Here is a 22,317-nt window from a genome sequence, read left to right on the forward strand (position 1 = left end):
TGGGAGCTATCCCAGAGTGCTCCATTCTGACCGCTCTGGACAGCACTCTCAACTCAGATGCACTGGCCAGGTAGACAGGAAAAGAACCGCGAACTTTTGAATCTCATTTCCTGTTTGGCCAGCGTGGCAAGCTGCAGGTGACCATGCAGAGCTCATCAGCACAGGTGACCATGATGGAGTCCCAGAATCGCAAAAGAGCTCCAGCATGGACCGAACGGGAGGTACGGGATCTGATCGCTGTTTGGGGAGAGGAATCCGTGCTATCAGAACTCCGTTCCAGTTTTCGAAATGCCAAAACCTTTGTGAAAATCTCCCAGGGCATGAAGGACAGAGGCCATAACAGGGACCCGAAGCAGTGCCGCGTGAAACTGAAGGAGCTGAGGCAAGCCTACCAGAAAACCAGAGAGGCAAACAGCCGCTCTGGGTCAGAGCCCCAAACATGCCGCTTCTATGATGAGCTGCATGCCATTTTAGGGGGTTCAGCCACCACTACCCCAGCTGTGTTGTTTGACTCCTTCAATGGAGATGGAGGCAATACGGAAGCAGGTTTTGGGGACGAAGAAGATGAGGAGGAGGAGGAGGAGGAGGTTGTAGATAGCTCACAGCAAGCAAGCGGAGAAACCGGTTTTCCCGACAGCCAGGAACTGTTTCTCACCCTAGACCTGGAGCCAGTACCCCCCGAACCCACCCAAGGCTGCCTCCTGGACCCAGCAGGCGGAGAAGGGACCTCTGGTGAGTGTACCTTTTAAAATGCTATACATGGTTTAAAAGCAAGCATGTGAAAGGATTACTTTGCCCTGGCATTTGCGGTTCTCCTAGATGTAGTCCTAAAGCCTTTGCAAAAGGTTTCTGGGGAGGGCAGCCTTATTTCGTCCTTCATGGTAGGACACTTTATCACTCCAGGCCAGTAACACATACTCGGGAATCACTGTAGAACAAAGCATTGCAGTGTATGTTTGCTGGTATTCAACCAAAATCCGTTCTTTCTCTCTCTGTGTTATCCTCAGGAGAGTGAGATATAATTCATGGTCACCTGGTTGAAATAGGGTGCTTTTCTTCAGGGACACTCAGTATAGCCCATTCCTGCTGGGCTGTTTGCCTGTGGCTGAACAGAAATGTTCCCCGCTGTTAGCCACAGGGAGGGGGGAAGGTTGAGGGGGTAGTCACGCGGTGGGAGGAGGCAAAATGCGACCTTGTAACGAAAGCACATGTGCTATGTATGTAATGTTAACAGCAAGGTTTACCCTGAAAGAGTGTAGCGACTGTTTTATCAAATGTGTCTTTTTAAATACCGCTGTCCCTTTTTTTTTCTCCACCAGCTGCATGTGTTTCAATGATCACAGGATCTTCTCCTTCCCAGAGGCTAGTGAAGCTTAGAAAGAAAAAAAAACGCACTCGCGATGAAATGTTCTCCGAGCTCATGCTGTCCTCCCACACTGACAGAGCACAGACGAATGCATGGAGGCAAATAATGTCAGAGTGCAGGAAAGCACAAAATGACCGGGAGGAGAGGTGGCGGGCTGAAGAGAGTAAGTGGCGGGCTGAAGACAGGGCTGAAGCTCAAATGTGGCGGCAGCGTGATGAGAGGAGGCAGGATTCAATGCTGAGGCTGCTGCAGGACCAAACCAGAATGCTCCAGTGTATGGTTGAGCTGCAGCAAAGGCAGCTGGAGCACAGACTGCCACTGCTGCCCCTCTGTAACCAACCGCCCTCCTCCCCAAGTTCCATAGCCTCCACACCCAGACGCCCAAGAACGCGGTGGGGGGGCCTCCGGCCAACCAGCCACTCCACAACAGAGGATTGCCCAAAAAAAAGAAGGCTGTCATTCAATAAATTTTAAAGTTGTAAACTTTTAAAGTGCTGTGCTTAAAGTGCTGTGTGGCATTTTCCTTCCCTCCTCCACCCCCCCTCCTGGGATACCTTGGTAGTCATCTCCCTATTTGTGTGATGAATGAATAACGAATGCATGACTGTGAAGCAGCAATGACTTTATTGCCTCTGCAAGCGGTGATTAAAGGGAGGAGGGGAAGGTGGTTAGCTTACAGGGAAGTAGAGTGAACCAAGGGGCGGGGGGTTTCATCAAGGAGAAACAAACAGAACTTTCACACTGTAGCCTGGCCAGTCATGAAACTGGTTTTCAAAGCTTCTCTGATGCGTACCGCGCCCTCCTGAGCTCTTCTAACCGCCCTGGTGTCTGGCTGCGCGTAACCAGCAGCTAGGCGATTTGCCTCAGCCTCCCACCCCACCATAAACGTCTCCCCCTTACTCTCTCAGATATTGTGGAGCACACAGCAAGCAGTAATAACAGTGGGAATATTGGTTTCGCTGAGGTCTAAGCGAGTCAGTAAACTGCGCCAGCGCGCCTTTAAACGTCCAAATGCACATTCTACCACCATTCTGCACTTGCTCAGCCTGTAGTTGAACAGCTCCTGACCACTGTCCAGGCTGCCTGTGTACGGCTTCATGAGCCATGGCATTAAGGGGTAGGCTGGGTCCCCAAGGATACATATAGGCATTTCAACATCCCCAACAGTTATTTTCTGGTCTGGGAAGAAAGTCCCTTCCTGCAGCTTTTGAAACAGACCAGAGTTCCTGAAGATGCGAGCGTCATGCACCTTTCCCGGCCATCCCACGTTGATGTTGGTGAAACGTCCCTTGTGATCCACCAGAGCTTGCAGCACTATCGAAAAGTACCCCTTGCGGTTTATGTACTCGCCGGCTTGGTGCTCTGGTGCCAAGATAGGGATATGGGTTCCGTCTATAGCCCCACCACAGTTAGGGAATCCCATTGCAGCAAAGCCATCCACTATGACCTGCACATTTCCCAGGGTCACTACCCTTGATATCAGCAGATCTTTGATTGCGTGAGCTACTTGCATCACAGCAGCCCCCACAGTAGATTTGCCCACTCCAAATTGATTCCCAACTGACCGGTAGCTGTCTGGCGTTGCAAACTTCCACAGGGCTATCGCCACTCGCTTCTCAACTGTGAGGGCTGCTCTCATCCTGGTATTCATGCGCTTCAGGGCAGGGGAAAGCAAGTCACAAAGTTCCATGAAAGTGCCCTTACGCATGCGAAAGTTTCGCAGCCACTGGGAATCGTCCCAGACCTGCAACACTATGCGGTCCCACCAGTCTGTGCTTGTTTCCCGAGCCCAGAATCGGCGTTCCACAGCATGAACCTGCCCCATTAGCACCATGATGCATGCATTGGCAGGGCCCATGCTTTCAGAGAAATCTGTGTCCATGTCCTGATCACTCACGGGACCGCGCTGACGTCGCCTCCTCGCCCGGTATCGCGTTGCCATGTTCTGGTGCTGCATATACTGCTGGATAATGCGTGTGGTGGTTGATGTGCTCCTAATTGCCAAAATGAGCTCAGCGGCCTCCATGCTTGCCTTGGTATGGCGTCCGCACAGAAAAAAGGCGCGGAACGATTGTCTGCCGTTGCTCTGACGGAGGGAGGGGCGACTGACGACACGGCTTACAGGGTTGGCTTCAGGGAGCTAAAATCAACAAAGGGTGTGCCTGTACATCAAGGAGTATTTCAGGCAGGACTGCACGGAGGGTTCCAATAAGAAATGGTGCACCAAAGTTATCGTTGTTATTGGAACAAGGAGGTTAGCCTGGCCTCTGATTGATACATGGCTAGATTAACCTCGCTGCGCCTTCTCTGTGACTGACTGCAGTGTGATCTAGACAGGGGAGGAGGAAAATGAGTCCAAAACAAATCTGGTCTATTTCTTGTTCTGACCCACTCCATCTATCCTTTACATCTTTGGCTGGCAGCAGACAAAAAAGGCGCGAAATGATTGTCTGCCCTTGCTTTCACGGGGGGAGGGAGGGTGGGAACGGGTTCCTGAAGATATGTACCCAGAACCACCCGCAACAATGTTTTAGCCCCATCAGGCATTGGGATATCAACCCAGAATTCCAATGGGCAGCGGAGACTGCGGGAACTGTGGGATAGCTACCCACAGTGCAACGCTCCGGAAGTCGACGCTTGCCTCGGTACTGTGGAAGCGCTCCACCGAGTTAATGCACTTAATGCACTTAGAGCATTTTCTGTGGGGACACACACACTCGAATATATAAAACCGATTTCAAAAAAACCGACTTCTATAAATTCGACCTAATTTCGTAGTGTAGACATACCCTTAGGCTCACTGCATTTTCCACTTTATGCAACCGATGAAGTGAGCTGTAGCTCACGAAAGCTCATGCTCAAATAAATTGGTTAGTCTCTAAGGTGCCACAAGTACTACTTTTCTTTTTTTTTAGATGGGGAAAGTGAAGACAGAAGGTAGCTGACAGCCAATGCCAGGTGGTTAATGGTAGCACTATGCCAGGACTATCAGGTTACAATTACTGCTCTTTGAAGGTGGAGCTTTGAAAGACGGGGGGCGGGGGGGTTGGAGGTTTCAAAGGCATCTGTAGGTACAAGCAGAGTCTCAAGGGAAAGGGGATGATTTCCTAAACAGTGAAGGAAAACAAGCCTAGTCTGATAGCGCCTTTGGATGGAAATTGATAGAGGCTGACAGTAGCACTTGCCATCTTCAAAGCCCTCTGCAAAGCATATTAGTTTTGCTGACTCCCTTGTTAGGCAGTTAAGGACTTAGCCTCACTTCACAATGCAGAGAGATGAAGTGATACTTCAGCCAGCAGCAGAGTTGAGGTGGGAGTGAGGCCTTCCGGTCCTTGTGCAAAGCCCACGACGCCGTGTCGCAGTGTTCAGGATATAACAGACTGCTCCCGCTGACAGCCCTCCCCTTAACTGTCATTCCAGGTGCCATGTACAACAGTGTCAGCTCTATCGAGGTTTACCTGCTGGGGGGGAGAAGGGTAAGTGCCTCGTATCTGTGAACTCATACTGGCACAGAGAGAAATCCTGTCAGGTGTAGGCCAGCTTCCTATTCACACAGCTGGCCAACTTGCCCAAATAGATGCGATTTGCCACGGTCATTCTGATGGTTTCCAGCTCCCGACAGTTCTCCCCACTCATTCTTTTCTACCTCTTTCAGCCCTATTTCCTTCTAGATCATACCTGCTGAGCCTCAGCAGGTTTCTGTTTGTGGCATGGCTACTAACCACCCAACCACTGCGTTTGTACTGAATAGAAATCTGAAATCCGTGTTACCCCCGTCCTCCACGCTACTGTTTTACTTCCTGCTTCTTCCGTCTTAGTCTGAGGAACGCTGAATCAGGAGATGAGTACTCCAGCACCATCCTGGCAGCATTCTCCTCTCTCCAGCCAGGAGATGTTGTTTTATTCTTCTTAATTTTATATATGATGGCTGCCTGTAGGAGCCCTAGTCATGGATCAGGAGACCATTGTGCTAGGCACAGTACAAACAGGACAAAAACATGGCCCCTGCCCTGAAGTGTTCACAATCTGGAGAGCAGCCAATAGGCCAGGTTCCAGCACATTGTTAGCCAAGGCTTCACAGCAAATCAGGGGCAGAGCTGTGAAAAGAACCCAGGAGTCCTGCCTCCTGCTGTTAACCATAGAATAGTGCTGGGCAGTGATATACAAATAATGCACATTTCCTCTTCCATGCCAAGAGGTTTTCAGCAGACATGCCAAACCTGTAGAAAAAACGCAGAAATTGGGCTTGTTTTTGGCTTAATTGGCTTGTGAGTTGCTTGTAGCTTGTTTAGCTTGTTGCTTGTTGCGTCTTTTTTTATTGGCTCCCAGCAAGCAGGGGCAAGGGGGGCGGGATAGAATCGGAGTGCACAGCGGGCCCACCACAGACCCAGACTGCACGCTGGGGGGATCTAGTCACACACAGTGTTGGGGTTCTTAGGGATTGGCTTGTTTTGGCCTTGTTTTGAAATGGGATAAGCTTAATTTTTGTCTTGTGAAAGCCGGGGTTCTTGTTTACTGTGTGAAAGTTGGCAACTGTGGTTTTCAGCTACATGTGTTCTACTGTGCTTTGGCTCATCACTGCCAAGCCCCTCTTAACATCTCCTGCCCGCGAAACATACATTTCAGTCTAACATGCAGAGGCCTTGGTCCCAGGGTCAATAGGAAAAGGATATTATCACAGCCCTTTTTTGGAGGCAATGCTGACTCTCTGAAATTCTCCCAGGGTCTCTGTGATAAAAGATGGTCTAATCTGAGCTCATTCTAAGAACTGCTCAGAGGCCTACAGTCCCAAGGGCTTATGAAACTACAGCAGTGTCAACCTGCCTTTGGCTCAAATGGCATCTGTATGCATGGACAGGGAGTCTGACTTTTCCAAGCAGTGCTTTAATTAGATTTTTTTTATGCAAATAAACCCTTAGATCACTTAAGCAGCATCCTTAATCGAAATTTCAATATTTGTCCAAGGTCAGCTAGTACCTTCTGAATTGTCCAGTGAGTTTTAATTGAAAAACAAACATTCTTCTGTTTTCTCTCATTTCATTTCTTGCATTAAAGTTAGTTTAAAGAGTTTGTTGGAAACCCAGTCCAAGGTGCTGTAGCTGTAAGAATCAAGGATGCTCATCCCCTTTAAGAGTTGTTGGTATGGATTTTTGACCCTGAACAAATAGTTTATAAAGAATGTTAATAAAGTATTGGCTTTACCCCTTAACTTTTCAAAACGAGGAGAGAAGTATACTCCCACGATTACAAGAAGGGGGACTGGCATGCTAGGGACTCCTGGGTTCTATTCCTGGCTCTGCCACTGACCAAATATGACCTTTCACCTCTCTGCCTCAGCTGGAGCTGGAGTCTGATTGTGTCTACACTGTACCCCCCCCCCCCCAAAAGGGTTCTTAACTCGGGTTAAAGTAACAGTGAAGATGGGATGTGACTCTGCTTTTCAAGCTGCTAACTCCAATTAAAAGCTGGATTGCTGTGTCTTCACTCTTATTTTAACCTGAGTTAGTTAACCCACATTAAGAATGCACCTTTTATTCCCCCCCATGTAGACTTACCTTGGGTGGCCAAAAGCATCATGATTCCTCTCTGCAGGCTGCAGCTGGGGCTGTTGGCTCCAGGGGTGGTGTTGGCCTGTGTGCGTGTTCTTGAACCAAGAGGTTCCTGGGGTAGCTAACTAAACAAACCCCGCGTCCTGTTGATGAAAGATGATTAAACCAAGGCTGTAAATGTCGGTACCTTGCGGTTTCAGTACCAGGCAGCATCCTGCATTTTCAGTGCTTTTATTTAGTTTGTGGGGTTTTTTTATTTTTCAATTTCTTTGTTGCTAGTGAACTTTGGCAGCAAATGGGGGGGCTGTTCATTTTCTCTGGAACCAGCATCTCAAATAGATGACTCTAGGAATGAGTTTTATGAATTGCCTTCAGGGTCAGTGACAACTGCATGGTGGTGATTAAAGATTTTAGAGGCATGGGAACCAATATTAAAAAAGAAATGGTTTCCAGTGAGGCAGCAGCTTACAGAGACGGCTTTTCCCATGTGACCCATTGCATGGCTGCGCCACCAATCTGCTGCTAAAGCTGCAAAAGTGCTGCAATGTTCTCCGTGCAGCATTGTCTCACAACTCGCAGCTGGCCAGTGGAGCAGAACCTCAGCCGTGTGGATACAGAAATCCAGTCCAGATTCTTTCCTTTCCAAGGATTCTTTCTGGATGGTCTAGTTTGTTCCAGCTGGGCTGGATTTCTGTGGTTGCCCCCCAGGGTAGATTCTAGGTAAGCCGCTTGGGGAAAGGACCATTAGCTGGATTCCTGGGGTCAGCTCTGTCACTGACTTGCTGCGTGACCTTGGGAAAGTCACTAACTTGGTGCCATCCGTAACGTGGAGGCTGGTGACGCTGAGCGCACCAGGGTGCTGCGTGCTTTAATTCATGTGTGAAACCCTGTGCGCGCCTCACGCGAGAGGCCCCCTAATGGGGCAAGGAATGATTGCTGGTGAAGAGCTGCATGGCGTGGGGGTGAGCGTGCCACACAGCTTCAGCAGGGGGCGCTAGGCGACAGCCCTCTGCCAGCTGTCGGTTTGAAACACATCCGTGGAGGCTGTTAGGAATCCGAGCTGCTTCGAGCTAGAGATAATGACATGAAGTCCAGGGCAGAGGATTTTTGGTTCTTATACTAATGACTCTGTTCCTCGGCACTGGCAGGTTTTGCGCTGCCAACAGCAGAGGTCAGGGCAGGAAAATCCAATTTGTATCATGGCGGGACAACACAACCCTGAAACAACTCTCCCTTTCGAAAGGAAAACAGCCCAGCTGAGCTCTGACCCCAAGTCCATGCTCCATGGGGTTCTTCAGGATTGAGCATTGCCTTGTGCCTGGGGGAGCCCCGCTGCACTCAGGATGGTTGCCACTGCACCTACAGCCCCAGCATACTGGAAATGCTGCACCCGTCACTGCCTCCTCTCCCTGGAGCCTCGCAGCAGTGGGGATGGAGGTAGAGACGGTGTGTACGTTCCCTACCACCAGGAGGAGACATGGCTTGAAACGATGGTTCTGGGATGAAGGCAGATTTATAATGGAGCATTTATTAAAGCCCAGATTCTCGAAGGTGTTTAGGTGATTAGTTCCTATTGATTTCAGTGGGAGCTAGCCACCTAAATACCTTTTAAGGATCTGGACCTAAACGATGCTTTTACACCGAGGGGTGCATGGGATGGTGTAGTGGAGATTTGAGCTGCTTCTGCACTTAATGGTAAAGAACCAAGGGAGCATGAGGCTAAATGGATCCCAGGGGATTCCTTAAACATCGTCTTCCTCCCACTCCAGCCTCCAGCAGCCATGCTCTCCCCCCGGGCCTGCCTGATGTTCTTATGTCTTCCAGCCCGAATCCTTCATCTTCGTCCCGAGTGAAGTAATGCGGGCCACGCTCAGCAAGTTGCCTGCCTCCACCGATCAAATCAGCTGTGGGCTGCAGTGCTGCCTTGCCCTGACTCACTGCAGACACCAAGCCTCCCTGATCTTGAGGCTTGGCAAGAGTTCCTCTTGAGATGTCCCTGTACATAGACAGGGGTCAGTCTTGCAATGTGCTCAGCACCCTTTGCTAGATGCAGAACTCCCTCTGCTCCTGGTAGCAGTGGACCAGTGTTTCTCAAACTTTTCGATACACGGGACCAGCTTGCTGCCTTCTTAAACTGTATCAGGGAGAGCTCAGGGACCGGCACCCATCCACGGACCGGTCGTTGGGGAACACTGATGTAGATGACTCAACATAGAGCCCTGTATGATCCCAGTCATCACTTGGGCACGAACCAACATAAGAATCTGTGTCCACGTGAGGCAGCATCATCGTGCTTAGCAACCATTTCCCTAGAGCTTGGAGCAGAAAGGACAAAAGGCTGAATATCAACAGGCTCCATGGAGTCTGAACCAAGCCGCTCATGGGGTGTGTAGTTCCTCTTACCCCGTGATGCTCTTCGGGCCTGGACCTCCTCGTCTGATTAACACAACCTGTGCCACCAGTCACTGCCACTGGGCATGAAGGGGTTAAACCAGAACTGGGATTTGAATAATGAGGCTAAGTGATCATGGACGTGGAGCAATGTTCTTCTCCCCTGGGACTGATCTTCTGAGGAGTCGGAGGGCACCCGCAGCCAATTTAACTTCCAAAAGCCCTCAGCCACAGTGTAGGCTGATCAGTCAGCGTTCAGCATACGGCAACAGCGATGGAGACAGCCTCCTCTCCCTCGCAAACCCACGCACCCACCAGCTGCTGCCTCGCTTGGCCCACATGTGGCATCGTTCCATTCTGCATGAGCAAGTGCACGCACCAGCCAGGCCTGCCACCAGCCAACCTGGACCTCTTGCCTTAATCTCCCACTGCATCACGCCGAAAGGGTGCGGCCGAGAGCCGCCGTTTGGCCAGGGCCCTTCCTGGGTGACCGTATCATCGAGAAGGAGGCGGCGACTTCTTTGTTTAACTCGGCTAAGGAAGAAAAAAAAAGCTCATGGAATGTCTGCAGGGGAAAGGGCCTGGGCTTGGCTGCTCTTGCTGTTTGTCAAGGAGTTCAACCGCCGGGGAAAGCGTGCCCTTCCCTAGCCTGGGAGCGCCATTGCTGCACGGAGAACTGTTGCAGGTCACTAAATGAGCTGCGATCTCCCTCCCTTTCTCACTCCTGCCTCTAGCCACATGACTCCCCCTCCTCTGTGCTGGCCTGGCCCTGGGCTTTTAAGCCCCGGGAGCCCACTGGCCCCAATGGGAGTGGGGGAAGGGGGATGAATCCCATTGTTCTCATCTCATCTGGTCAAGCAGCTGGCTGTGTGGCCAGCGGGGACCCACCTGAACAGGTCCATCGGGCAGTGACTGGTCTGAGGAATGAGGGCAGTTCACCAAGTTTCTATGTTAGCCCCTTTCTCAGCAAGCCGTGAGCAGCCTTGCCTGCTCACCGTGGAACTGGACGGCTTGTTTCACAGAGGGCACAATGGAACCGGAGGGGCAGGGAAAGCGTGTGGCCCACGATCTTGCCCTGCTTACACCAGGCTCAGTAGCTGGGCTCTCCGCACTCCCCTAGGGAGTGCGAAGGAGGCTGGAGATGTTGGGTGAGGGCTTTAAGTCAGAGTCTTTAACAGCTTGCTAGGGGTTTTATTCAACTGTTTGTTGGCTGTCCTTGTTCCGAAGGGTCGGGTCTGGTCCAGCGGGCACAAGCGTTTGCTGTAGCAAATTGGACCCTTAGTCCATGTAGTCGCCTACATTCCTGTATCAACAGCACCGAGCTCGTGTCCAGCTCCGTCATTTTGGCATTTCTGGCCGTAGAAGTACCAGCGGTTGCCACGATTTTCCATTAAACCCAAGGGGGAAACGCATGCAGCATGTCAATCCGTGCTGCAAGTCAGTGGACACGTGAAAGAAATATAGTGGTTTTGAAGGGGAGAGGAGGAGCGAGGTCTGAGCAAATAATTTCCTTGGTGCTGGGTCCATCTGTGCCGTAAGAACAGCCATTGTTATAAACTGGCCTGTCACAGACTGGGGGGGGGGGAGAATATTTGACAAATGAAACGGGGTCTGAGGCATTCATCACAATCCAATTGAAGGAGTGCTACACTGAAGCCAGCCCCGTACCTGCCGCCAAAGAGGCACGGGTTTAACTCTCTGAATGGCAGTGTTCGTGTTCAAGGAAGGAGAGCAGCTCTGAGCAGAAAAATCCTCCAGGATGCAAGGCACCAGACTGACCAAGAGGATGCTGCCCCATGCGTCCTTGCCACCACCTTATGCCACCTGCCCTCTATGCTGGGTTATCTGTCCAGGCAGGTGATCAGCTAACCCCATGTGCCTGGATGGCCATGAACATTACACACCAGCAATTGGCCAACCTAACCCCCCACCCTCCATCTGGTGAGAGTTGATGCATGCTGCAATAATGAGACCACTCCCACATCCTTCCAGAGTCCATCCCATCCGGCAGTGCAAGGGGGCTGTCTCCTATCGCTCACCACAGAGCCCTCACTGCCCCAAGGTTGGACAAAGACCTGTCAGGGATGCTCTAGGTTTTCTTCGTCCTGCGTCAGGGTGCAGGCTGGACAGGAGGACTTCTCAAGGTCCCCTGCCAGCCAGACATTTGTCCAATGGAAAGGGGCTGGCTCTCTCCTGTATCTTTTCCCTGTGGGTGCTGCATTGCACCGATGTTCCTTCATTATCATGGATGTTTATGCCCCCAGGCTCAAGCCCCCCTGTGCGTTTGAGCCTTGGGCCTGACGGGAATGTCCTGGGAACCATCGACTCTTCTGGGAATATTTATAGCTGGGCCCAACGTGCTCAAACCAGGTAAAACTGGGTGGCTGGCACTGGCTCCTCTCTTCTTCTGAGTACTGGGGAATAAGACACACAGAACACTACATCCTGATTGAGCATCTCCTGTGGGTTCCCCCCAGCGCCCACATTTGGGCCTGGACAGCTTGAGATGCCCTGCGTGTCTATGGTCTAAGGCAAAGGTTCCCATATTGAGGTACCTGAGCTTGCTGAAAAAGGTATATTGTAACAGGGTGGTTTGTCTCCTTTCAGGAGTAGTGGGGCCTGGGGCAGCCAACCCCCCTTCTATGGCCCCTTTAAGGAAGCAAGTATTCAAGAGAGCAGCAGACTAGTTGGGTTATGAGGGCCAGGTGTTAATCAGGGAGCTATCTCAGTAACTGACCTAACTCAGCTGTTAGGTGACTCTCAAGAAAAGAAAAAGGAGGACTTGTGGCACCTTAGAGACTAACAAATTTATTTGAGCATAAGCTTTCGGGAGCTGCAGCTCACTTCATCGCATGCTTTCAATGCATCCGATGAAGAGAGCTGTAGCTCACAAAAGCTTATGCTCAGATAAATTTGTTAGTCTCTAAGGTGCCACAAGTCCTCCTTTTTCTTTTTGCGAATATAGACTACCACTGCTGCTACTCTGAAACCTCTCAAGAGAAGAGAATTACAAGGGAGCAGCCAGTTAGGCTCCCTGGTACAGGAATCAGAACCTGAAGGGGAGAAAGGGGGGGCTGGGGATGCCTGCCTGAATCACAGCCCACCCCCAAGAGAAAGGGCTCTGGGGTGCCACAACCAAGCTGGGTAAGTCCGAGCACTGAGGGAGGGTCTGTAGAACCCAGACTGGAGTCCAGAGCCAGGGGAGCACTGCCTGATTTGTGGCATAGCCTAATGAAGGGAGAGGTGTGACATCCCTAAACCAAGAGGAAGGAGTTTTGTTCTGGGACCAGTCTGGGGGACCCCTCTGGGAAAGACTCTCCAGAGAGGCCAGGGGCTGTAGTGGAACTAGCCTAGCTCTCTGGCTTGGAGGGAACCCATAACCTCGGATCAAGGGGGATTGGAGCTGAAGCTGCCCTGTGCCTAGTTAAAGTCCCTGCTTTCAACCAAGACTCCTTTCCCCTCACCTCTGAGCTCTCTCTCCCTGTGCTTTTGTGCTCACTAGCTGCCCAAGTCCCCTTGCGCTCCAGTGGGTTTCCCATTTTGTATCAAGACAAAGCAGACCCATTTTGAAGTTACTTTGTGAAAAAAGACACACACACACACACACACCCCTGGAATAACTAACATGTTCCAGGTTCAAGTGCTGCTCTGAATCAGGCAGATCTGGGGCTTGACCCTAGGTCTCCCTCATCTCAGGTGCATACCCTGACTACCAGCCTATTCTGGGTGGGTCTCTGCATTTGGCCAGAGCTCCCAGGCAGGTCCTGAGACACCTCTCCCAGTGAAAACTTTGTTGAAACGGGAACATTCCTGCAAAAAGTTTTGGTTCCAACAACTCAGCATCTTCCAACAAATCCATGTTGTTGAAAAATTCCTGACCAGTTCCTAACCTCATGTCCTCTTGCGCTTCCACCTGGACTTCCCTGGCCAGGCTCTCTTCTCTCCTGATTTCCTCCGGGGACCGTGCTTCAACATGTGTCTCACTGCGAGCACATAAATACTTAAATCAAGTCACTTAAGGCCTAAAAGAAATGTGCACAAGGAGAAACTCGCCTTCCACTATCAATGTTTTAAGGGGAGGCAGTGAGCCAAAAGAGTTTGGGAGCCGCTGGTCGGGGGAGATGCTGCAGAGCTGGTTCAGGATGTGAGTGAGGGGACAGGCAGGGGCCCTGTAGGCAGGGGGTGTTTCAAACCTTCTGCCCCACGTTGCCCTCAAAAGCTGGTACCTAAGAGCGCGGAGTCCTGTGTCCTGCCCTCACTGTTTAACTGGAATGCTCTGCTGTGACTGGGGAGTTCTCTTGGCACATCCAGGGCGTGCTATGGCCCCCTGTTATTGCCCTGATGTCTCGCCAGGTGCTCGCTGTCGGTGCCTGCTGGTGGCTCAGGCAGTCTCCTCATCCTTCATCCCTGCTGCAGGGATTGGGAGGCTTTGGTTTGGCAGAGTGGAGCCAGGGCGCAGCTCACTAGGATAATTACACAATAGCCGAGGATCTCAAAGCACTTTGCACAAGGAGGGCAGTGGTACTGTGGCCCCTTGAAAGAATTGCTTGGGTGCAGGAGCCAGCACAAAAGGGGCTGGATTCTCCTGTGCGGCCGTGTCCCTGCCATGAATACTGCAAGCCGGCAGTCATGGAAGTCACCTGACTGGTACCCGAGCCCCTGTTTGCAGAGGGGGTGGAGAGGCTTGCCTGTGGTCAGGTGGCTTTGCAGTGCTGGAAAAGCAGCCCTGCCCGAGGTTTTGTCCTATGGGCCCCTCGCACCCAAATCTCCCTTTTAAACCAACAGGTTCCTAAGCCCCTAGAACAGCCAAGTGTTCATTGACTCTTAGTATTATGGTGGGGCCAGCTGGGCTCAGGTCCCTGTTGTGTTTGCAAACATAGAGTAAGACAAAAAGAAAAGGAGTACTTGTGGCACCTTAGAGACTATCCAATTTATTTGAGCATGAGCTTTCGTGAGCTACAGCTCACTTCATCGCATGCATACTGTGGAAACTGCAGAAGACATTATATACACAGAGCCCATGAAACAATACCTCCTCCCACCCCACTCTCCTGCTGGTAACAGCTTATCTGAAGTGATCACTCTCCTTACAATGTGTATGATAATCAAGTTGGGCCATTTCCAGCACAAATCCAGGTTTTCTCACCCTTCGCCCCGCCCCACACAAACTCACTCTCCTGCTGAAATGCCAAGCTCTGCGATACAACCGCATTTGCTCCAACCCCTCAGACAGAGACCAACACCTACAAGATCTCTGTCAAGCATTCTTACAACTACAATCTCCACCTGCGGAAGTGAAGAAACAGATTGATAGAGCCAGAAGAGTTCCCAGAAGTCGCCTACTACAGGACAGGCCTAACAAAGAAAATAACAGAACGCCACTAGCCGTCACCTTCAGCCCCCAACTAAAACCCCTCCAACGCATTATTAAGGATCTACAACCTATCCTGAAGGATGACCCAACACTCTCACAAATCTTGGGAGACAGGCCAGTCCTTGCCTACAGACAGCCCCCCAACCTGAAGCGAATACTTACCAACAACCACATACCACGCAAGAGAACCACTAACCCAGGAACCTATCCTTGCAACAAAGCCCGTTGCCAACTGTGCCCACATATCTATTCAGGGGACACCATCACAGGGCCTAATAACATCAGCCACACTATCAGAGGCTCGTTCACCTGCACATCCACCAATGTGATATATGCCACCATGTGCCAGCAATGCCCCTCTGCCATGTACATTGGTCAAACTGGACAGTCTCTACGTAAAAGAATAAATGGACACAAATCAGATGTCAAGAATTACAACATTCATAAACCAGTCGGAGAACACTTCAATCTCTCTGGTCACACAATTACAGACATGAAGGTCGCTATCTTACAACAAAAAAACTTCAAATCCAGACTCCAGCGAGAAACCGCTGAATTGGAATTCATTTGCAAATTGGATATTATTAATTTAGGCTTAAATAGAGACTGGGAGTGGCTAAGTCATTATGCAAGGTAGCTTATTTCCCCTTGTTTTTTCCTACCCCCCCCCCGACGTTCTGGTTAAACTTGGATTTATGCTGGAAATGGCCCACCTTGATTATCATACACATTGTAAGGAGAGTGGTCAGTTTGGATGAGCTATTACCAGCAGGAGAGTGAGTTTGTGTGGGGGGGAGGGGGGGAGAAAACCTGGATTTGTGCTGGAAATGGCCCACCTTGATTATCGTGCACATTGTGGGGAGAGTGGTCGCTTTGGATGGGCTATTACCAGCAGGAGAGTGGGGTGGGAGGAGGTATTGTTTCATGGTCTCTGTGTATATAATGTCTTCTGCAGTTTCCACAGTATGCATCCGATGAAGTGAGCTGTAGCTCACGAAAGCTTATGCTCAAATAAATTGGTTAGTCTCTAAGGTGCCACAAGTACTCCTTTTCTTTTTGCGAATACAGACTAACACGGCTGTTACTCTGAAACAGAGTAAGACAGTGCAGGACTAGGTTCATGCAATCCGGGGCCCTAACGCATGGGCCATCCCTGCGCCATGGCCCCATCCCCACCTGAAGAGGCAGATGGCAGGAGCGGGGGAGTCTGCTCCCCATCCTCCTCCTCCAAGAGCAGCAAAAAGGAATCAGTGCCCCTTGAGAGTACCAGGTCCCCTCTCTCTCTCCCTGCCTGGCGAGGCAGAGGCAGCAGCCAGGGCATATCTGCCTGCGCCCATTGCTCTCTTCTCCTGCCACTTAGGGTATGTCTACACTACACTGTAAACCCTGGGATGCAGGTTTGTGGACTCCGTGTTTCCAACCCCCGCTTGAGCGTCCACATTGCGTTGTAAACCTGGGCTTATGATGGATGGACCCTGGTCTCAAAACTGCTACCACGTCTATGCAGCCCTTCTGACTTGGGTCTATGGCTTTAGCTATGTCCACACAGCAAAATGACAGGGCTTGGACCCGATTCACAGCAGGACTCAGGCTCTGGCCCATCCTCCACCCCAGCAGAGTCCTGGGACCTGGGTGCTTTCTGACCTGAGTCAATCTGATGTGTGTGTGGACAAAGTGGGGGATTGGGCTTGAACCTGAGTTGTACCTGGGCTTAGGGTGTGGTATGGACATACCTTGGAGTCCCCTGCTGGGCTGCTGGTGAAGGGACTCCGCAGAGCAGTGAGTCTTGTGGTTTATTCCCCACCCCTTGACATGAAGGGGTAGTTTGTGCCTCTCGGAGCTGTTGTCTCAAGCGCACTGTGTCAGTTACACTCGGGTCACGTTTTCAAGCTTTTCTTTCCCACCCAGTTGGGTGGAAACTTCCTATTGCATGGGAGCTGAGAGCCTCATTTCCTCATGTGATTGCTGGAGCCTCTGTGCCTTACTCCAGCCCCTGTCCTGACTGGCTTGCAATCGAAATAGACGAGACACACACACAATGCGGCTGAGATGGTATCTCACCGTCCCTGCTTCGAAGATGGGGAACTGAGGGTCAGACATCTGAAGTGACTTGCTCAGGGTCACACAGGGAGTCTGTAGCAGAGAAGGGACCTGCACTCAGATCTCTGAAGTCTCAGTCCCGTGCCTTACCCATAAGGCCAGCTGCCTTCAATGTGAATTAATTAGGTAGGGATTTCCTGCCACGCTAACCAGTGAATTCACATGCACAGTGAGCACCGTGGGCAGCCGTCTCCTCGTCCAGCGCTCACAGGGGCTCCTTGGTAGCCTGGTGAGTCATTAATTTGAAATAAAACCCATTAAGGGACATGGGGGGGTTCAAGAAAATTGCCCGTCACTGCTCTCCCAGGAAACAAGCGCGCCTGCAGGGACCGGAGCTGCTGCTTTCATCCGCGCCTATCCTCACCCAGATGAATCTAATGATCACGAACGCACAAGGACGGGAGGACCTGGAAACAAGCTGCTCTTTCAGGCCCAATTAGCATATAAATAAGATATGCAAATGACCCTAGTGTTGCTCCAGCCCCAGCCCTTCGTTACCACTCTGCCGCCAGCTGCCTGGGGAAGTGGGAGCTGTAGCCAAGTCGGCACTGCTGGAAGGCAGTTGTGGTGAGGGCCGTGGCCACAGTGGGTAGAGCTCTCAGCTGCTATGGCTTGGGGGCAGGGCTACTTTTTCTCTGATCTCCAAGGTGTTTAGTGCCATGGAAAGAAAAATCTCCTGGCGGGTACCCAGGCAAACCCAGCATCGTCCGCCTGAGCTCCACAGCATGACTCTGGTTTCACTCCGGTGTAATGGCAAGCAGGGTTTGGCCTGCGGCAGCTGCGGCCTCAGCCCCAGAACAACGACTGATGAATAAAATACAATGCAAATCCATTTGGCTTGGGTGTGAGTTGTAAGAGAAGTGCAATTAATTAATTAAAGGTTTTCAGCGGCTACTTTGAAGATGGGGGGGAGCAGGGGGTGTCAGGGAGGAACCTTCCCCTTCAGCTGCAGTGCTAAACCACTGTCTAGGCCCCTGATCCAAAGCTCATAGAAGTCAATCAAAAGACACTGTTGTGGGCTTTGAATCCGGCTGGAAGGGCATTACCAGGGGCAGCGCCCCATCCATGGACATATCAGATTCTGGCTACAGCTAGGACCCTAGAGCTGAGTGATGGGGGGAAATCTACTTATTAGCTCCTTGAGTCCATCCCCCTGCCAGGACCCGCTAGACGCCCCTGGGAGAAGATGTATTAGACTGTGGCTCAGCAAAGCACAAAACGTTGAGCGCGTCCTTAAGCACGTGAGTAACTCTGCAGGGTCTTAAATGAGCCTTGAGGGGGGGGTGGATTAGTCTCCTGTGTCCAGTTAAGCAGGTGTTCAAGTGCTTGGCTGAATAGATGCTTTCGGTATTTAGCTGATGCTAGACGTGCTCCTCACCACAAGAGCTGGCTGGGCCAATGGCCTGATGCGACCCATGTGCCCCCGTGTTTTAAAATAATCATTCTGATTTGTATGTATTCCCTTCCTGGCTGTAGCATGCTCCCCTCTCCCGCACTGAGCTGTTTGGAAGCAGTTAAGAGAACTGCAGCAGTAGGTAAGTAACACGGATTAACCATCGGGCACTGGTGGGAAATGGCCCAGTGGGGCTGAGGCACCCATTCAGGAGTCCAGGGAGATGGAAAGGGTGGGAGCTACTTGGTTTTAGACCCAAGGCCTTGCTGCAAACCCATTTCTTCCCAGGGCTGTAAACCTTGAATTTTATTCTCAGACCCTTCTCTGACATGGGCCAACCCAAAATACTGAGTCCCTGCCCCCTATAAACTTGGGGAACATTTGGCCCTGCATCCAAAGACTGGGACATGGGCCCACCTCTAGTTGTTAGCACTCAGTCATTGGAATTAACCACCTGGCTCTTCTCTCACCACTCTGGGTCATTCCTGTTTGGCTCAGTTATTTCCCGCTTTGTTTGCAGTGTAGTCGGCCCGTCTTTGGATTGTTTCCCAGCACCATCAGCAAGGAGGCCATTAGGCATGTGCGCCTCTTCCCTCACTTGGAGCTCTTCCGCTGAGGCACGCCCCTTGTGCCTTTCTGGAGCCACCCGGGCATCAGTGGGCTCTGCTGGGCCCCAGGCGTTTGTCCAGACAGCTTGCAGGGTGAGTTAACCCTTTGTACCAAGCCACAGGGGAGGGGACGCAGCTGCGGTGAGTGCCACGGAAACAGGTGCCTGGTGTTTTGTTTGGAAGTTCTCTGAGGCAGAATGATGGATTGTAACAAATGAAAAACATAGTCACTATTTAGCATCCCGACGCCTCATCCCACCAGATATATTTTGTTCCCAGCTTTGAGGTGCTTCCTAGTCACTAGCATCAGTTTAGATCATGACAAGAAGTGACATGGAGGGAGGGGAGATAAATCGAGTTGACTAAAGAAGAACCAAAAACTTTATTTATTTGTTTTAGAGCTTAGAAATAGCAGGAATGTTAAGTCCTAGCTTCCCTGTTTTGCTGGAGGTTTCCTTGGAGGACCGAGAGTGAAACAGTGTTTTCTTGGAAGAAACCAGTCCCATCGGCTGTGTTGGGTGAATTACTAAATTGCCAGGAGAGAAAGTAGATTACTTAGTTGGGTCACACACATGCTTAAAGTGAACATGTCATCTGTTCACGCAAGCATTGAGCTGGGTTCGTACTTGCAGGAAAACCCTATCAGGACCATCCAGCTGCTGGAGACAATGGAGCTGATGGTTCACTGCCCAGCCACCTTCTCCCTGAGTCCACAATGAGCCAAGTGCCCAGACTAGCCCTAGTCTCCTGCTGAAGGAGAGAAGATGAGCCTCAGGCTGGAGGTCCTGACCATGTGTGATCACTGGAGAACCTATGATGGTTTGTAAGAGTAGGAGTGTCAACTCTGATGACCTGGCTGAGTTCCAGTACAGCACATTACATTCCGCCTTCATCTATGCTCCCTGTAGTTTTCAGCTGGATGCAGTATTTGTCACTTCCTGCCCTATCCTGTGTATATTTAAAAACCAAAACACCACTACAACCACTGTGTCTGCTGCCCCCTCTGAGGAAAGGCTGGGAGAACAAACACCCACCAGCCCTTCACTACGGTTTTCTGGAAGGGATGAGTGCAGTACAGGAACCTGTGTAGAGTAGCACGGGAGCCTCGCACTCCTCCGGAGTCAGTCCTCTCTGTTCTGTCCGGCTGGTCTCTCTCTGGTGTTCACCCCACCACACAGCTGACAGCACTTCCCTATGTGTCAGAGTGAGCTGGCATCAGCTTTCCGTTCCAGGGCTGGGATTTCTCTAGGAGGCCTCAAACTAGCCTCAGGGCTAGTCTTAAATAGACAACATGGCCTGAAGGCGAGGCCCTGGGTTACCTACTGGGAATGCACCCATTTAGCTAACCAGATGCTGCTGAACCGTGTTTGAAACGACTTTAGGGCTTGGACCCTACCTCCTGACATATCCGCAGGGACAATGCCCTTGGGAGACGCTTGGCTAGCCTTTGAAAGGCAGTAGTTCTCAATGGGGCAGTAGCTACAAGGACACCTATTGGACTCAAAAAATAAACCTGATCCTTGGCAAAACTTGTGCTGTTCCTGGCATCGTATGACTCCATCGGCCCCTTCCTTTTACTCCCAGGTCACAGAGTCCCCTCTGCTTTCCTAGCAGTATCCATTCAGTGAGTCTCTTTCTCTCTCATCTCCTAACTGAGGGAACAGGCTAATCGTGGAGGAGGAAGATGTTCCCATTAAGTGAGGAATAACCGAATAGATCACCCCTGATGTATCAGCCAACGAGCCCTGGAAGGTAGGATCCTTCTGCTCCGTGGACTTTTTGAAGCTGCTGCACAGCTGGAAGCTCTGACAGAGCCCATGGTCCAACATGAGGTGGCTGCACAGAGGCAGGCAAGGTGGGGGTGTGTGTGTGTAAGCTATAGGTCCAGAAGACAAGAGCACAGAAGTGGGGAATGGGGGGAGAAGCAAGACCACCCTGCAGTACGAAGAGGTGGGAATAAGTCCAGGTGGCGAAGGGAATCCTAGATCGCGCATAGGCAGGGCGTAGCAGAGGCAAAGCCTCCCCAGCCTTTGCGCTGCCAGGAGAGTGGGCAGAGGTGGAGTTGGAGACCTTGGAAAAATCTCTGCCTGCCATGGCCTCAGGAGTGCTCCCTCCCCATCACAGCCCTACGGCCAGGGCGGGGGCACAGAGCTTTTCCGGTCATGGGGCTGCAGCTGGGGTGGGGGGGGAGGCAGCGGAATGAGTTAACAGGGCCCCGGGGGGGAACAGGTGGAGTGGGGCGAGGCTGTGGGAGGAGGGGCTCCAGCCAGGGCCGAGCGCTCCGGCATGGTCCTGGCTGAGGCTGATAGCTCGACCCTGGCCGCGGCTGAGCTCTCAGCACCCCATCTCCACTAACCCCCTGCCCCGGCCGGAGCCATGGTGGGAGGAGGGCCTGAGCGCTCAGCCCCTTTCCCCCACAGAGGGTGGGGGTGGGGTGGGGTGGGGGGGGCATGGCCTCAGCCAGAAGAGGTGGAAGCCTTGACTGGAAGAAGTGGGGCACCAGGCCTAGTCTCCCTAATGGGAAACGTCACCTGCCGCCCTTGAGAATGCGGCGTACCAGCCCTGACGGTTAACAAAAAACGATTTAAACCAGAGGCTGGGCAAAATGTTCCCAACAGGGCTGAGAACTGGAGTAACGGAATATACTGGGGCGAGGGAGGTCCCACAGTCGACTGAAGGCACGACTCCATTAAACGCCCCGGGCCCATGGCAGCTGTGGGATGTGCATGCCAAACCCCATTGCCGGTCAAGGGGTGGTTGAAGTGCAAAGCCCAAGGGGTGAGTGTGGCTCTTGGGGGTGAAATGCTTATTTCAGTGCATGGGAGAGGCTGGGAGACGTGGCAGGAAGGCGAGGAAAACGAAAGCCCCCAGGGCACCGGTTCCAGGACTTTGAGGAAGAGCTCTGTGTGCACCCGAAAGCTTGTCTTATTCCCCGCCAGCTGGGCCAGTGAAAGCGATGACCTCACCTGCCTTGGCGCTCTCATAGCCTAGGACCTATTTTCCAGCGCGCTGAGCCAGGCAGAACTAGACCCTGTGGGTCAGTATAAGAATAATATGAATTATCAATAAGCTGCAGTGCAGTATCAACACCCCAAAGTATTTGAACTCAACTCAATGGATGAGGGCAGGGGGGCGGGAGTTCTTTAAATACCTTTGAGGCTCTGGACGTTAGCACATAGACGAAAATTAACACTATGTTAACATGGGCAGCACATGAACCCTCCCTTTGGGGAGCCGCCCCCCCACCCCAGGTGTCTATCTACATGCTGTCCCATGTCCTTTTCCTCAGCTTCCTTCCCCCCCGTGACCTGTAGGGAGTTGATGGCCTGGCTACTCTAGTTGGGGGGGATTGCCTTGATGTCTGTGGAAGATGTCCCTGAATTCCTGCGTTCTCCTCCCCCCCCGCCCCCCATTTACAGTGCCACCATTTCTCCATGCAGGGTGTGTAAAGCCATTTGTGTGTCTGTGGGGGGCATTACTGGCAGGGGTTACCCTCACCTTGCTCAGCCAGGGGTTGGCACTGACCAGCCTCAGCC

The 22,317-nt window shown here is 51.7% G+C and overlaps 2 protein-coding genes across 2 annotated transcripts in view; both read left to right on the forward strand.

Moving 5' to 3' along the window:
- The window catches only part of TMEM104 (transmembrane protein 104), a 98,981-nt gene that overhangs the window by 72,632 nt on the left and 4,032 nt on the right, over positions 1-22,317 (forward strand). Inside the window, exons 12-16 of the mRNA XM_073310750.1 lie at positions 4,787-4,842; positions 18,257-18,315; positions 18,694-18,874; positions 20,366-20,533; positions 21,400-21,559. The gene's annotated coding sequence lies outside the window, so the exon portion shown is untranslated. The remainder of the gene's footprint in view (positions 1-4,786; positions 4,843-18,256; positions 18,316-18,693; positions 18,875-20,365; positions 20,534-21,399; positions 21,560-22,317) is intronic.
- LOC140897748 (uncharacterized) lies at positions 82-1,899 on the forward strand. The gene is made up of 2 exons (XM_073310751.1): positions 82-732; positions 1,320-1,899. Exons 1-2 carry the CDS (start codon positions 144-146, stop codon positions 1,838-1,840), a joined length of 1,110 nt encoding a protein of 369 aa, XP_073166852.1. The 5' UTR covers positions 82-143; the 3' UTR covers positions 1,841-1,899.

The sequence above is a fragment of the Lepidochelys kempii genome, chromosome 14 (assembly GCF_965140265.1).
Source record: "Lepidochelys kempii isolate rLepKem1 chromosome 14, rLepKem1.hap2, whole genome shotgun sequence".
NCBI classification, from domain to species: Eukaryota; Metazoa; Chordata; order Testudines; family Cheloniidae; genus Lepidochelys; species Lepidochelys kempii.